Consider the following 16,151-nt stretch of genomic DNA (forward strand, 5'->3'; position numbering starts at 1 on the left):
CAGCCCCGCAAGGAGAGAAAGGTCGTCCAATGTCTGGCCTTCTCGCCTGTATTAGTATCAGTTCTGGCTTCAACATTGTTTTTTCTTATGGTCCCAATGCCTTTTCCCAAATCACCATTGTTTCTGTCCACTCCATTTTGTATGCTCTAATTAACCTATATTGGAACCCGATGGGTATTGAGGATGACAACTTTTTGTATGATGTATCTAATATGTTGGATTACGTTGATTTGGCTCCTGACATTTCTCATATCATTTTGGCTGGCGACCTTAATTTGCATTGTTTTCAGAATGTGCATGGAAAGCAAGAGGTTAAATTATTACAATGGGAACATCTGATGTCTTCTTCTGCTTTATGTATGCTTAACGGGGCATTTCCAGAACATGTTCCGCCTCATTCCACATGGACACGAGGTAAATTTAACGCTACCATTGACTACATCTATGTGGACTTAAGGCCCTTTTCTACAATGGTTCATTTCCGCATACAGACTGTAGGAGCTAGTGACCATTGTATGCTCACTGCTCAATGGCACATAGAGTTCCAACAAGCCTCATACCTGTATTGCTCTCGCCTGAAAAGTGCACGGAACAACCATAAATCACTAATGCAATTATAGAACAAATACTTCAACCCATAAACAGACACACAATAACTCGCAGCCATGCACTCTTTAGAAGATAATCAGCTCTTTACTGCTAATTTATTCAAAGATTACAAGTACATAGAAATAACTCCTAAAACTAATATGGACATAGATCACAGAAGAAGTAAAGAAGTCAAAAAGAAATACATCACTGTGAGCGTAATATAATTCCTGATCTCGTCCAGAAGCGGCTGGAAGACCCTGGGGACAGCCAGGCCGAGAGTGCCACAGCTCACAGGAAGGCCAGACGGAGCGTCCTTCTCTGGCCGAAGTCTCACCTGACCCCCTCCGGGTTTCCGCATATATTCACACTCCACAATGGGGAGTTAATTCTCGAACATTCTGGAAATTGCACCTGCGCAGTTGAGTAATAGCCTTCGGTTGCCAGCTGGGTCAATCGAGAGCTCCCCTCAAGGAACACAGGGCCTCCCTGCTCTAAAAATGCACTCCACGGAGAACAGTAGCAAGCCTTAACAACATTAGCTTTCCCAGCAGAAATGGCCTTGACCGCATACCAGGTTTTGGAAAAGCGTGTTTGTCTCAGCACTGTGAATCTAACACTTCAGCAAAATGTGTGCAGCCTTTCACTGCGGTGTGAAGTAAATATCCAACATGGCCTTGAGCGCCCCAGAATGCATTGCACGCCCGCGCCATTTTGAATCAAGCATAACAATACCCTAGTTCGATTTCTCCTGGAGTGGTTACTGTTAACCCACAATTAAATCGGATTAGGTGGACAGAGGGGACTTTAGCACAATTTGCAGACACTGTAACTTCTGCGTTCAATAACTATTCATATAGCGATTGTAGGGGTCAGAATCAATATTACGACCTTATGCAAAAATATATTATAACTTCATCTAACCAAAGAAGATTTGAACGCAGGCTTCATGCCTTTGATATTCAAGTCAAGAATAAGAAGACAGCATTTTGTGCTCAAAAGCGTAGAGCTTTAACACTTCCTTTTAGATCGGCTGCTCTGATTAAAGCCAAAACGACATATAAAAATTGGATTTGTTCACATCATGCACTTTTATATCAAAGTGGTGGAGAACAAATGCTTTCTCTGATGTACAATAAAAAATAGCACACATTTGGCATACTTTAAATGAGACGATGGGGACTCCACAATTGTTGTCCCAGGTACATAACATTTCTGAGTTGGTTTGTGTAGATTATTTCAAGAAAATATATGCGAAACCAGTAGCCCTTCTGGGCACCCGAGAAATAGAGGCTGACTTTCCCTTTCATGTTGACATCGTGAAATCCAATATACTTCATTTCATCAATGTTATTAGCCAATCTAAGGCTCCAGGCCCTTATGGGTTCTCCAACAAGATTTTTAAACAAAATCCTGCACTTTGGTCAGATATTCTGTTTCAAATTTATCAACATATCAATCATTCGCAAAGTATCCCACCCTCTTGGAAACAGTCTTTAATTTTCCCAATTTATAAAAAGGGCGATTGCCATCGACCAGAAAGTTACAGACCCATTGCCTTATTAGATGCCCCGGGCAAGATATACAGTTGTATCATTCGCCAAGAACTTGATGTATGGATTTTGCGAGACCTCAAGAGATCCCTTTCAATCTGGCTTTGTAAGCGGGATGGGTACCTCACCAAACATACTGACCTTCAATATGCTCAAATCCAAATATTTTGATCAGAACCAGATGCTTTATATGGCATTTGTGGATTTCCGCATGGCGTTTGACCGTCTGTTGCTCTTTGACAAATTACAACACAATGGCTGCCCCTCCTCTCTCCTCCGCCTAATTTAAAAAAAACTTATAGTAACACCTCGATTCAAATTAAACTTACCCTAGATGGATTGCTTTCAGCTATCATCCCTACTGAGCGAGGTTTAAAACAGGGGTGCATTCTAGCATCTACTTTGTTTAATCTGTTCCTTTTGGATATAGGATGTAAATATGCTGATATTATTGCAGATGCTCCTAAACTGGATAGTCAGAAAATCTGGTTACTTTATGTCGATCTTGTTTTATTATCTCGTACTCCCAGTGGTCTCCAAAATCTGCTGAACAAATTGAATGAGTATGTTTGTGAAAATAATCTAACTATAAATGTTGATAAAACTCAGATAATTATTTGTCATAAGAAATTAACTAATCGAACATCGAATTACAAGTGGTTTCTGCATGGCAAAGGGTTATCTGTTGTATCACAATACAAATATCTAGGGATACCATTTACTGGTATCTCCAGTGATGCTATTTACATAGCGACATTAGATGCAAAAATGTGCATGCTGATGTCTCAGGCTAAGATACTCCTGCATAAATACGGAAAGTTTACTATATCTCATATAATTACCTTTTTCTAACAGAAGGTCGCTCCAATAATCACCTAATGGAGCTGAAACAAGTTTACCAAAAGCTAGATCATATTGGGATTGCTATGAGGCTCTTTTCTGGAAATCGGTTTTGGGTCTTCCTAAATGCACAACTCTGGCACTATTGCATTATGAATTGGGTGCTATTTCGATCTTTAGCCAAGTACTTTGGAAACTGTGCAGCTTATACAGGAAATGCCTCATAGGTTCCTCATCATTGAATATGTTAGGCATTCTTGCTCAATATGTATTAACTTCATCACTTAGGTTCCCGAAAGCTTGGTCCAATTGTGTTTTTGACGCTCTACTTGATGCTGATATTACAATTGAACTTCTTTTGATGAATCCAACTAAGGCCAAAATCTCTTTATACCGTCATGACTGGATAAGTACTTGTGATCAGTGTCCTAAATATATGGATTATAATGCCACCATATTTGGTCATAAAAGCTACCGCACTATGGAAACCTACCTAGTCAAATGCCCCTCAGTGTTTGTACGATCCCAAATACTTTGAATACGGCTGAATCAATGCCTGACAAAGCAGATTCTGGGCAGACAAAAAATGATTGCTAAAGATCAGACAGTTTGTTATTGTAAGGATCAGTCCCAAATTGAAACACTATGTCACTTGGTGGTTGATTGTTCAGCTCAGAGTACTATTTGTTATAGATATTTTAATATAAATAAATTTAACCCATTCCTATGCCCCCGTAATAAGGATGAAATTTGGGGCTTTTTACTATCTAGTACGACTGTAGTAACTCAAATTGCACTTGTACAGTTTTTTAATGCTGTCATACCTCAAGAGATAAAATTGTCTGAGTTATATGAAAGATTGCGCTCTAGTTGTATCTGAATTTGAACATTGGTTGTGTCATCTATTTACTTATTGAAATGATTTACTTTTAAACTTAGTGAAGAGAAATTTTGTTTTCTTTTATGATTCATTTGTAATAATGTTGTACCTTCATGATGTGAACAAAGGTTAAGTTTCATGATTTGAAAGGTTGAATAAATTCAGCCAAACACATTAAAAATAAAACATTTAAAAAAATGATAACTTCATTGGCATGGTTTTTCCGTCTAGCTTTTCAGTTTTCGTCTGGTATCCTAATAAAGGATTTTCCACTACCCCTTTGTTTACCCCTTTGTTGCAGCATGGTTTAGATGCTCAGAGATTGTTGGTTGGTAACATCGTTTTCAAGATGTGCAAAGTAATCTGTAAACATTGTTAAAAAACTTTATGAAATTACTTTTTACAAATGCCCTTAAAGAAATTTGAACTGGGACACGCTCCTTGAAAACAATGTAAATCTCAATGGGTGATTTATAATTTAAAAGCTAAAAAACTTTTATTGAAATATTCATTTTATTTTTATAGCTTGAAAGTAATTTAAAAGCGTTTTAAATATTTTTATCCTGTGCTTTCATTTACCTCCTCCAGTGATGATGTTTATAAACGAGGATTTACAGTAATAATAGATATGCGTGGATCAAAGTGGGACTCAATCAAGCCTCTGCTGAAGATTCTGCAAGAATCTTTTCCTTGTTGTATTCATGTTGCACTCATTATCAAGCCAGACAATTTTTGGCAAAAACAGAGGACGAATTTTGGCAGCTCCAAGTTTGAATTTGAGGTAAGTTGTTGTTGCAAAGCAAATTATTGCTTTACAAATTACTAAGTAGCCTCTCTTCTGTTAAAGTGGTGGAACTGAATGTTCATATTTCTAAGGTCATGCCGGTGTCAACATGTTCATGATTAACGAATGCTTCTCGGTGATGCTTGTGTTTTATTAATGGTCTGAAAATGGCTTTCTATAATGTCAAAAAGTGTTTGTCAAAACCCACTCTGCATTCTGTGAGCTTCAATCCAGAACCTTTTAAACTTTTGATTGAATACAGCTGCCCATTTTTCATCCAAAACCACAAATGGTATCACTCGGTTTATTAGGTAATTGGCACATTTCTGGGTGCACCAACATAAACTGGAATGCTGCCCCTTTGCCTTTACTATTGTTGCCTGATTTCCTTAATTCCCTATTGATCTGTGGAATTGGGCTTTTGATCTATAACACTAGGCTTGTTTGGGAAGCTATATGAACCATAGCTAATTTGCTTTCTCGTCCTAAAAGTGATAATTGCATATATCACAAAACCGACCAAGCCCTCCTTTTTGTATGCTGATCTACAATGTGTGCCATTCAATAAGCCCTCCCTTCACCCCCATCCCTTCTGTGAACTCCCCTGTACCCAATATCTCATGGCAACTACCTCACTCATATCAAGTTGCATGCTACCGATTTTTGTAACTTTCCCATGTAAAGGTGCAGAAGGAGGAGACTGACACAGGCGGCATGCTTGTTAGCACAAACATTTAGTTAGAAAAAATAAAGCGGAATCCTATCTCTCATTAACTCCGAGGGGTTTCCCTGCCTCAACTCAGGAACTAAGGCTGCTGTCAGAATGTCCAAGTAAATGAAGAGTCCACTATCGTATGTCAAAATGCCTACTTCTGTCCCTCACACTTGTAACTAATAATAAGAGGTGGTGGATCTTCTTGGTCCATAAGAATGGCTCTCTTCTTCTGGACAGTGGTCTAGAGTTCAAATCGCAGGTGGGAACTTCGACTGAGAGAATGACTACCTTCTAAAAGGTCTCAGTTCCTTTCCAAAATACATTACACAGTTCCAGCTTGTGGTGTTTTAAAGTTCAGTTCAAACTAAAAAGGGTAATGTTGCAACTCAAGCTTCCTTCCTTATTGCCCATAGTGTACTCCTCTATTGGGTTCCTGGAGAATGCCTCCCTTTTCCAGGTGTCTGGTTCTCAATACTTTCACAGTGCCAAGGGAACGACTCCACACACGATCAGGTGGTATGGCGTCCTTCCCCTGATCTCTCTTGGCTTTGTATTGCACAACACCAGGGGGTATGGCTTCCTTCCCCTGGTCTCTTTCAGGCTCTTGGCCACAGTTCACAGAGGCTGGGGGTTTGACTCCCTTCCCCAGGCCTGCCTCAGGCTTTCTGATGCACTTAGTAATATCATGGGGAATGACTCCCTTCCCCTGGCTTTGATGTACCAAGAAATTGTCTGCCTTCTCTTGTTCCGCTGGTCTTCTTTTCACCTTGTCTTACTGGTCTGTAAGTGTGGGTCCAAGACCCCTAGGATTCTGCTGCTTTCCTTCGGCACACCTGGTTCACTATCATGCTAGGTGCTGTGCTGAAGAAGAGGATTTGTGATGCTCTTCTCAACTGCTCCCAGACCCGACATCTGTATCTCTTGGACTCTTCCAAAGCCCCATCAAGCGTCCCAGCAACCCTGGTACCTGTGAAGGCCTTGCCTACGCTCTATCGGTGGTGTGCAGCTTTGTTGTGCCTCTGATCGGGTTTCTGTAGTCTTTGTTTGCCTTTCCATGGGCAGCGGCGGCTCTGCAGCACTCTCCTTCTTGCCGGCAGCGTGTCTGCCTCTAACCGCGATGTCAGCAGCTCTCATCATCCGGAGGTTGGTTCTCGCACCCTACTGGGCCGTCCGACTTCAGCGAATGGTGCGTGAGCTTCCCTGCAGGTCAGTAAGCATCCCATACGTGTCTTCGAGTTCCTCTGCTTTCCCGCTCTCATGATCCCCGGCTCCTCCACGGATGACTTCTTGCTGGGTTCCTCCAGAGAGGGTCGAACACTGTTTCGAATCCCTCCTCACTTTTTATGCTCATACATTGACTTGAACGCTTACTTTAGTTCTGCAGGGCGTTCCTGATGATTCTGCACTTCTTCTTCATCTCAGTATTGGCTTCATCACTACTTCAGTACTTCAGGTGGGGATTTCCTACTCTTTTCATCTCAGTGTTTCTCATGAGGGTTCTGTTAACTACCCTACACAAATACATGGAAGTGTGGGGAACTAGTTTGCCCTGTATAGGATAGGATTATGAGGGAGGTTGTGGTGCAGTGTGAATATACCACGTTCGACCCGGATAGTCGTCCCTAGTGCCATAGGGGGGATCCCTCCCCATGAGATCCACTTGCTGAGTACCAACCCCAGGGGCACTATCTGGTAGCAGCCCCTCCTAGGGGACAAAGGACGACATCACAGGATTTGCCACACCCATTACCAACTACCATGTAGAACGTTTGGTCATTTTCTTGCCATTTGCAATAATTATGTTCGCTGAGGATAACAATACATTTTGATCTTCCACCATCCTACACTCTTTATAGTACCAATTACATTTGTAGGTGATGCATGTTACAACTCAAGATCATAATGGGAATAAGGAGGGGGACCCACTGATTCAGCGGGTCATCCCTGTTCCTTTAAAACCATATTGACACCCTCGCTCCGGCCCTTGCTGATTTTTGCAACCACTCCTTTACCTCAGGATCCTTCCCTTCCCCTCTGAAGCACTCCTTTGTGCATCCTCTTCTCAAGAAACCCACAGCTGATCCTTCTTCTCCAGCTAACTATCGCCCAATTTCCATTACTCCCTTTCTTTGCAAACTCCTGGAAAAGTTGGCCATCTCTCAGCTTAACCTTCATTCCAATTCTGTTGGCTGTCTCCATGACCACCAGTCTGGCTTCAGAGCTGCCAGAAGCACAGAAACTGCTCTCCTGAACATCCGTCAAGATGTGCTCTCCAACCTTGACTCTAAAATTCCCTCTGTCCTCATCCTACTCGATCTCTCTTCTGCCTTCGACACAGTCAACCATACCATCCTGCTCAACCATCTCTGCGAAAACCTGGGTATCACTGATCATGCTCTCACCTGGCTGACCTCTTTCCTCTCAGATCGACCCTCCCAGGTCCAACTTGGGTCCTTCCTTTCATCTATCTTCCTCTCTACCTGTGGTGTTCCCCAGGGGTCTAACCTCTCGCCCTGGCTTTTTAACCAATACCTGGCAACTCTCGGCCACTGCATTGCCACTTTCTGCTCAAATTTCCAGTGCTACGCTGATGACACTCGACTCATTTTCAGGCTGCCCTCTGCCAACTCCTCTCCCTCTCTCATCTCCGATTGCCTAACTGCTATTCAAGATTGGTGTTCCGTCAATGATCTTTGTCTGAATGCCAGCAAGACGGAGATCCTCCTCATCAGCACACCTTCACCATCCTTTCCCCTCACTCTCTGGCCGGCCTCCCTTGGCCCTCCTCCTACCCCCACCTGCAAGGCTAAGAACCTCAGGGTCAACTTTGACTCCACCCTTTCCTTCTCCGCCCACATCTGAGGTCTCTAAAAAGTCACATTTCCGACTGCACCTCCTCAGAGGTACTCTGCCTTTCCTCTCCTTCCCCCAGAAGCTCATGGTATCCCAAGCTCTCGTTCTCTCTAGCTTGGACTATTGTAACAGCCTCTTTCTAAATCTACCTGCCTCTACTCTCCGCCCTCTGCAACTAATCCAGAATAGGACTGCAAGACTTGTCTTTGGCCTCAAGCCCTGGGATCGTATCTCTCCAGCCCTGAAATCTCTCCACTGGCTCCCAGTGGATGCAAGGATTACATTGAAAACCCTCTGCCTTGTCCACAAGGCTTTCTGGGGCCTGGGTCCAAAATACCTTCAGCTATCCCTCTGCAAATAGCTCCCCTCTCGAGCTCTTCGCTCGTCTACCTCCAACTCCCTCAGGGTTAGTCGTTTTTCAAAGAAACAAGCTGGGGGTAGATATCTGTCTTCGGCTGGGGCCTCCCTCTGGAATAGCCTCCCTGCCACTCTAAAACTTGAGGAGAACCATCTCCGGTTGCGGAAGCACCTGAAGACTTTCCTCTTTTCTTCTGCCTTCGCTCCCCCTCACCCCTGCTGATCTGTTCTCTCTTGGCACTGTGCACCTGGCCACCCTCTGTTCTTCGACCCAGGTACCTGCTCACCCTGCCACCCTCCCGCACTGCCTCTGGCCCACCCCTTGCACTGGGGTCTGTATCTGTACCCATACAGCCCCCCCTTTTTCTTCCTGCACTTATCAGACCTTCCCTGTCTGCTGCCTTAAACCTAGCACTTGCAAATTCCTGGTTGCATTACCTCTGTTGCCTTTATTATTTATTTATTGTTATTTATCTGTTTCTCCTCTGCTTCGCACTTTCCACTTCTCCCTCCTTCCATGCACTTCCCCCTCCCCCTCTCCCATGCACTTGCGCGTTCTCAATGTCACTGGGCCTAGTAAGATCACTGTTTTTGATCTCCCCTGTTCCCCTCCCTTGCTTTGTCGCGCTCTGAAACACTGGTACGAGGGCGATAGAAATAAAATATCAATCAACCAAAGCTGATCAGATAATTCTAAAACTGCCCACCTAACCTACATTAAATTAAGTTCTTTATAGTTTGCACTGTATATGCCAGTTCATTGCCTTCTGTTAAGGGAGCTTAGAATGAGATTGTGGTATGTGCACACAAAGCTTTGCTTACTTTCAAGGATGGCTCCGTTATCCATACCTAGTGTCATAATTTTCTTATTGGACATAAATGGACTGGAACCTATTTAGGAAAAGTTGTTTGTAATGTGCATGCATATGGTACATTTTTATGAATGCATCTCAAAGCCTGATGCGTTATGAACTCTTGTGAAATGGTTTATGTATCCCTGTATTTAGACTATGTACCCCGTTTTGAGTTTATTTATTTTATGGCTAAACTGAAAGTTAAATCTAGCATAATGATACTGTAATGAGAGATTGGCAGAACCTCAAGGATCTTGCGCCTAGAAGAAATATTTCATGTATTGTTTCAATCCGTTTTTTACTGTGACAGCTGCTTTGATGTACTGGACACTTTGCCCAGTGTCCACTTAATCAATAACATAGTGTATAGTTGTATATACTTTCATATACTATTCTATATTACTTAATTTCACTACATCAACTGGTTTCAATTAGTAAATGTCTTTATACCAAAAGTCTGATGAGAACCGTGTACTCATATATTGTGTTATCACAAAATATTCATTTAGTCAAGTTGCCCAATGTTTGATTAGTAGAATTGCCAACGCGTGTTTCGGCACTGGGTCTTCAAGGCAATGATGTTCATTTTTCATCATGTAAGAGAAAAGGGGGGGGGGACAAACATGGGGATGGAGAGAAAGGAGATATAAACAAACAGTAGTTATCTTTCAATTTTGTATCTTGATTAACAATGCAGTCAAAATTAAACTAGTTGAAGTGCTATAGTTCCTTACCCAATGTCCCCAAATAACTATTGCTTATTTTGTAAATGTCTATTGCTATTTTGTAAGATGGGCAAACAGTTAACCAACCCTCCACCCACCCCAGCAGCACAGTATGTTTTATTCCCGCTTCCCATTACCCATCCATATATCCCTCCCTCCTTTACATAATATCCAATATTCGCAAGTTGTGCGGACACCATTATTTTATATAATCACTTTGTAAGTAGGTCAAGACCATCCCCAGTCCTTCTTAAAGTGCACACACTCTGCTTAGATTCTATACATGACCCATTCCATTGCTAGCATTTTCAACATTTTCTGAAGCCAGTCGAACTCAGTCAGTAGCTGTTTTTGCTTCCATTGCTTCGCAAGCACTAGCCAGCCCGCTATCAACAACAGAAACACTTTCTTCTGATCCTTGGTGGGTGAGCTAACTCCAGGATCGAACAGTCCACACATCAATTCCTGGGCACTCTGGGTCATGTCAAAAACACCCAGTCTGTATCTGTGATGTAATATTCACCCCAAATGGTGTTATCACTGGGTATTCCCACCATATATGGGCCCAATCAATCTCCTTTTCACTAGCAACCTCTCCACCACTCCTTCAAAGGTGTAGAGTACATGTTATGTAATGTTGCTGGGGTATAATACTACTGCATCATAACCTTCTACCATGTTCCCCGATTTGTATTGAACGGGTCAGCTTCGGAATATTCTTTCATATATTTTCCCAGTGCTCTCGGGGAATGTCGGCTCCTAGTGTGTACCCACTTTTTCATGTATGGCCAGTGTTGGTTTGTCGCAGACTCCAGTAGGATCTTCTGTAGCATGGAGACCAGGCTGGAACCTATGTATGCGGTGATACATTGTTCAAAAATAGTCAGTTCCTGCATGCAGCTTGTTTAATAAGAGCGTCCACCAGCCAGCGTCTCATCTGGTAGTATCCCATTCGATCCAGGTCTGTGAGCACTCCACACTGTTTGCATGCCTCGAAGGATAATATTTCTGTCCCTGCATCATGTCACCTTTTTCAAACAACCCGCCTTTTTCTATTGTATGAATGCTCCCTGTGCCCTCTGAAGCAGAAAATGCGGGTTCTCATATAGTGGTGTAAAGGGGGAGGGATTCGAAGAGAGAGCCCCTGGTTTAATAGTCGGTGCCAGATGTCACAAACCAATGCTATGATATGACTTATTAGAGTTTTCGTTGGTCTATCATGTTTACGTAGCCATAATATCCCCTCCAGGGGCCTTCCCGCCACTGCCCTATCCATCCTTACCCATGGTTTAGATTTATCACCTGAGAACCACTTCCTCACCACCCTCGGTTGTGCCGCCTCATAGTATTTGTGAAAGTTCGGAAGCCGCTTGAGGCCTCCCCCATTTCTGGTGAACATTAGTGTCTGTATCGCAATGCTGGAACGCTTATTCTGCAATATAAAGGCAGACCATATTTGATTTAACGAGATAAAGAAGGTTTTCAGGACTTCAATGGGTAGGGCCTGAAAGTAATATAGTAATTCCGGAAGCAGAGCGTGACCTTTTTGATTGTAGGCATCTGTCCTGGCCATGATATTGACAGGTGATTCCACTGCAAGATCTGTTTTAACCTTTTGTAGGTAGGTAATTCCGATCATACATCAGAGATGGGCTTTAGCGATGTTTACCCCCGGATAACGCATACCTCTGTCTGCTATACTGAAGAGGGAGTGTTGCTTCAAATCGTTAGTCTGTTCTGGGGTATGAGACTGTTAGGCAAGATTGTATGCTGTACCCTTTGGGAACACTAGAACATCCCGGACTAAAGGTAATAGGAAAACCAACCGTTGGTATAAGCTTGTACTACACAGTTTTGGTAGCGCGTTGAGGAGCCAGGCTGATCTCAAGAGGGGTCAATGTGAGCTTTAGGGGAGTTACACAGATTCACAGTGACAAGTGTTCAATTACATTCTTACCCACAAGGTTTCTTGAATAAACAATTATTAATGTATTTATCAGTCAGAATAAGCCTTCTTCAGAAGGGAGCAATATAACAGTAACACACATACACTTCAGTACTGTACACACTTAGTTTCTAAATCAGTAAAGACCCTTTTGGGATGGCCCACAGACACAACCTGCACCCTCAGGTGACTTCAATATCTAGGGTGCTGGGCACATTAATATCTTACTGTTGGCATTTAGAACACTCTTAGAAGTTGGTAAAAGGAAAAGGTGATTAGAACAAACAAGAGGCCAGCTTTTCGAACTTTGTCAAACAGTGGAAAAACCTGGAGGGGGCGCTGTTGCGCAACAAGATGGCCGCTTAGGTGAGGATCTCCTCTCCAGCATGAATCCTGTGTGAAATTTTCCCCCGGTTCCAGGGTGTATCGAGCCTCAAAAATACCTGAGCTGCTTCCCGTTACAATCCGGTTCCTGCAGAAGAAATTCTGACCGAAATCGGACACCCTAAGCCTGCGGACGGGGGCAGGCCCTGAGCCTACGTGCCCGGGCTGCCACACGGCTCCACGGAATCCTACGAGGGAGCCGCTGCTCCCAGACCCGCACGGGCCTCGCGGTGGGCAGAGCGGAACTGGAAGACTGCAGGCGTGGAGCGCCGTGGAGCGTGTGCCCCGTAGTATCCTGCCTTGGACCTGTATCGCGCATGGGACGCCGCACTGGGTTTGCTTCCCCACTGTCTCCAGACCCTCGTGCCCCGCGGCGGGGGCTGCCGGTTCCAACGCGGAGCCCGGGAAGGTCAGTAGGATCGGGGGATACTGCGCCGTGCCTGTGCGCCCCCAGCGGACCACAGTCCATCGGTCCTGGTGCCTCGGCGAACCGAGCGGGACGGCCCCGTAGCCGCGCGAAGGAGGACAGAGGGAGGAGTACGCCACAGAGTGCGGCAGACCGCCGGATGCGTGGCGGGCCCGGGCACTGCTAGCACTATGCCTATATGCTGCGGTCCTGAGAAAACGACCGATCCTGTTCCTCGTCAGCAGGTACGTGCAGCGGCTCCGGGTGAGGCCCTTGGGCGCAAGTAGGGCCACCACAAGACCCTGGCAGTCCCCTCAGTGAAGAGGTTGCTACCCCGCTCGTGCTGTTGGGGGGGAGGGGAGGGGGGGTTTGCCTCGAGCTCAGAACAAGCCTTATTTGGGACACTGTACTATGCTTGGGCAACACGCACAGAGAGCAGACTCCTTTGTGAAACAAAGCACAACCTCCGCCAGTATTGACGTGGGAAGACACAACCCAGTCGTCCCAAAACCATCGGCACAACCCTGGCGTATCATGACACGGGCCGTGGTGGCTATAGTTAGCGTCCACTAATCTACTCTGGGCCCCGAACCTTCTGCTACCCTGCTGCACTGAGGTGTCTGCGCACCCCAGCTCTGAGGAATATCACTCTGTTTGGCCCACGTAATACAGCACTGTGGCACGGGTGGTGGGGCAGACACGCCGAGACCCTCACGCAAACCCTGCACTACTCGAGTCTCCTGCTGTGGCACATTTGGGCACGACCTCATCATCCTAACTGGCACAGGCTACTTTACGGTCTCCATAATGCCTAGCAAGAACGTGGGCAAGAACAAAAGAACTGGCCCATGGATTCATTTACCAGCTCAGTCGCCTCCCGAAAGCCCGGCCATACAACCACCTTCCTCTCCCTTGCCATCGGAAGATTCGAAATTCGACCGCCTACTCACCACGGTACAGAGCGGGTTCTTGGCTATAAATGTCAAACTCGATGACATTGTCTCCACAATTGGTTCACTAAAGACGCGACTGGACAAAGAAAGTGTCAGAATCACAGAAGCTGAAGGCAGGATTGGTGCGAATGAGGATTCGACCTGGCAAAACACCCAGGACATATCTCTCCTGAGAGGGGAAATGGATAAACTCTGCGGCAAATGCGATGATTTGGAATCTCGCTCCAGGCGAAACAACATCCGCATAGTCGGCCCTTCGGAGCCTTTCTGCAAGGGTCCAATGGAGCTCCGAATCGAATATCTTCTGAAATCGCTCCTCTGCGAAGAGGCCTTTTCACCTCAGTTCCTATTTGAGAGGGCTCATCGTCCCTCGCTCCACCGCCCAGGCCCGCGGCTCCTCCCCGTACGGTTATAGCCAAACTAGTGAACTACAGGGACGCCGTCCTCAGGCTGGAAAGGGAGAAAGGACCCCTGAGAATCGGCAATGATCACATCCATATCTACCCGGATTTCTCTGCAGGGGTCCAAACTGAAAGACGATCCTACAAAACCATTAAACGCCAGCTGCGACTGCGACAGGTCCCCTACGCCCATTTCTATCCGGCTAAACTTCGTATACAGCACGGCGGGAGAGCGCATTTCTTTGAATCCCCTGCAGCAGCCTTGACTTACATGGAAGCCTCGATACCCATCCCACCAGGGAGGCAGGAACTCGACCAGAATGACCTGCAGCAGCCAGTGTAACCTGAACCATCACTCTTAGGAATTAGCCTTAGCTGTAGGTGGTCTGTTTGGGCCACCGGAAAAGTTTGAAGCAAGGACAGGCAGAGATGCACCTCTGCTCCCTATCCTTGAATGTCGCCGGATGAGTTGCTGCACTCGACCCCTTCTCTGGGTTCACCCACAAGTTAGTAAAAAAGGGGATCATCATCAAGTTGGGAACGATGGTGTGGGAGGGGGTGGGTTCAGGTCATTCGGGACGTTTCTCTATTTTGGAGAATACTGTTAAGACCTCAGCATGCCCCGGTTGGGCACAAGGCACAAAGTTTCTCTTTTTTGTTGCTGGTTGTTCACTGTTAAAATTGCACTCACTGGTTCACTCGCAAGTCTTCTTTGCAAGAATACCCACTTTCTCGAATGTCATCACGATGCACGGAAATGGCGCAAAACACTAAAGCACCCAGGGGGCTACAACTGAAACTAATCACTTGGAACGTTCGGGGGTTAAATAATAGAGCGAAAGCCAGTAAGGTGGGGGCATACATCAATAGGCACCACCCACACATTGCGATGCTCCAAGAGACCCATGCATTGAAGTCCACACCGAGAGTATCCTTCGGCAATGGGGTAACAGACATTACACGGAATATTCCTCTCAGAACAGGGGGGGTCATCACACTGATACACCCTTCATTGGGGTTCTCCACTAAAAAATGCAAGATAGACCCGCAGGGCAGATATGTTGTGGTCTGGGGCACGTTGGCTGGCGTAAAACTCATATTGGTCAATACATATGGCCCGAACCTGGACGACCCAGAGTTCTATATACAGCTCCTCGCAGTGATAGGTTTGACGACAAATGTCTGGGTTCTTTGGGGAGGAGACCGCAACACTATACTTGACACCACACTGGATAGGTCTTCCAGCAGGCCTAGGCATCTCACCAAAGCGGCGAACATTGTTCGGCATGCCCAAGAGGAACTTACCCTTTCTGATGCTTGGAGGGGGACCCCCCTACCGACAGAAAATACACGTTTTACTCCTCAGTCCATGACACCGAATCCAGAATAGATTACTGGCTCATCTCGTCACCCCTGGTTAACTGTATCGAATGTTGCGAGATCCTCCCTCGCACGCTCTCGGACCAATCCCCAGTCACCCTGGACATACTGCTCTCCGACATAAATCGACCAGTACAACGATGGAAAATGTCCCCCAACATATTAAAAGACCCGAGTGTTGTTGAAGCTCTTCACACCGACATGGAAGAATTCTTCCAGATGAACAAAGACTCTGTAGACAGCTGGGCGACTATATGGGAGATGTTTAAAGTATGGGTACGGGGAAATCTGATCTCCAAAACGACCAGCCTCCTTAAAGCCGTCAGAACCGAGTTGGGTAATACAGAATCACGCCTGCAAACACTCGAAACTGAGTACAGCATGACCCATGATAAGCGCATCCTGGCCGATATTAGTGCGCAACTCCAAACTTTCAAAGATCTGGCACCCAAAGAACAACAATACATGGCTATCCCTATCAGAGCACACAGATACGGGGAGGGCAATAGAGCAGGTCACCATCTTGCCTGTAT

General features: G+C 45.4%; 1 protein-coding gene across 1 annotated transcript in view; it reads left to right on the plus strand.

Annotated features, from left to right (window-relative positions):
• The window catches only part of TRIO (trio Rho guanine nucleotide exchange factor), a 3,834,156-nt gene that overhangs the window by 430,068 nt on the left and 3,387,937 nt on the right, over positions 1–16,151 (plus strand). The window contains exon 4 of the mRNA XM_069613780.1: positions 4,450–4,642. Coding sequence (XP_069469881.1) covers positions 4,450–4,642 — 193 coding nt within the window. The remainder of the gene's footprint in view (positions 1–4,449; positions 4,643–16,151) is intronic.

Source organism: Ambystoma mexicanum, chromosome 5p (assembly GCF_040938575.1).
Source record: "Ambystoma mexicanum isolate Mex_15411 chromosome 5p, UKY_AmexF1_1, whole genome shotgun sequence".
NCBI lineage: Eukaryota > Metazoa > Chordata > Amphibia > Caudata > Ambystomatidae > Ambystoma > Ambystoma mexicanum.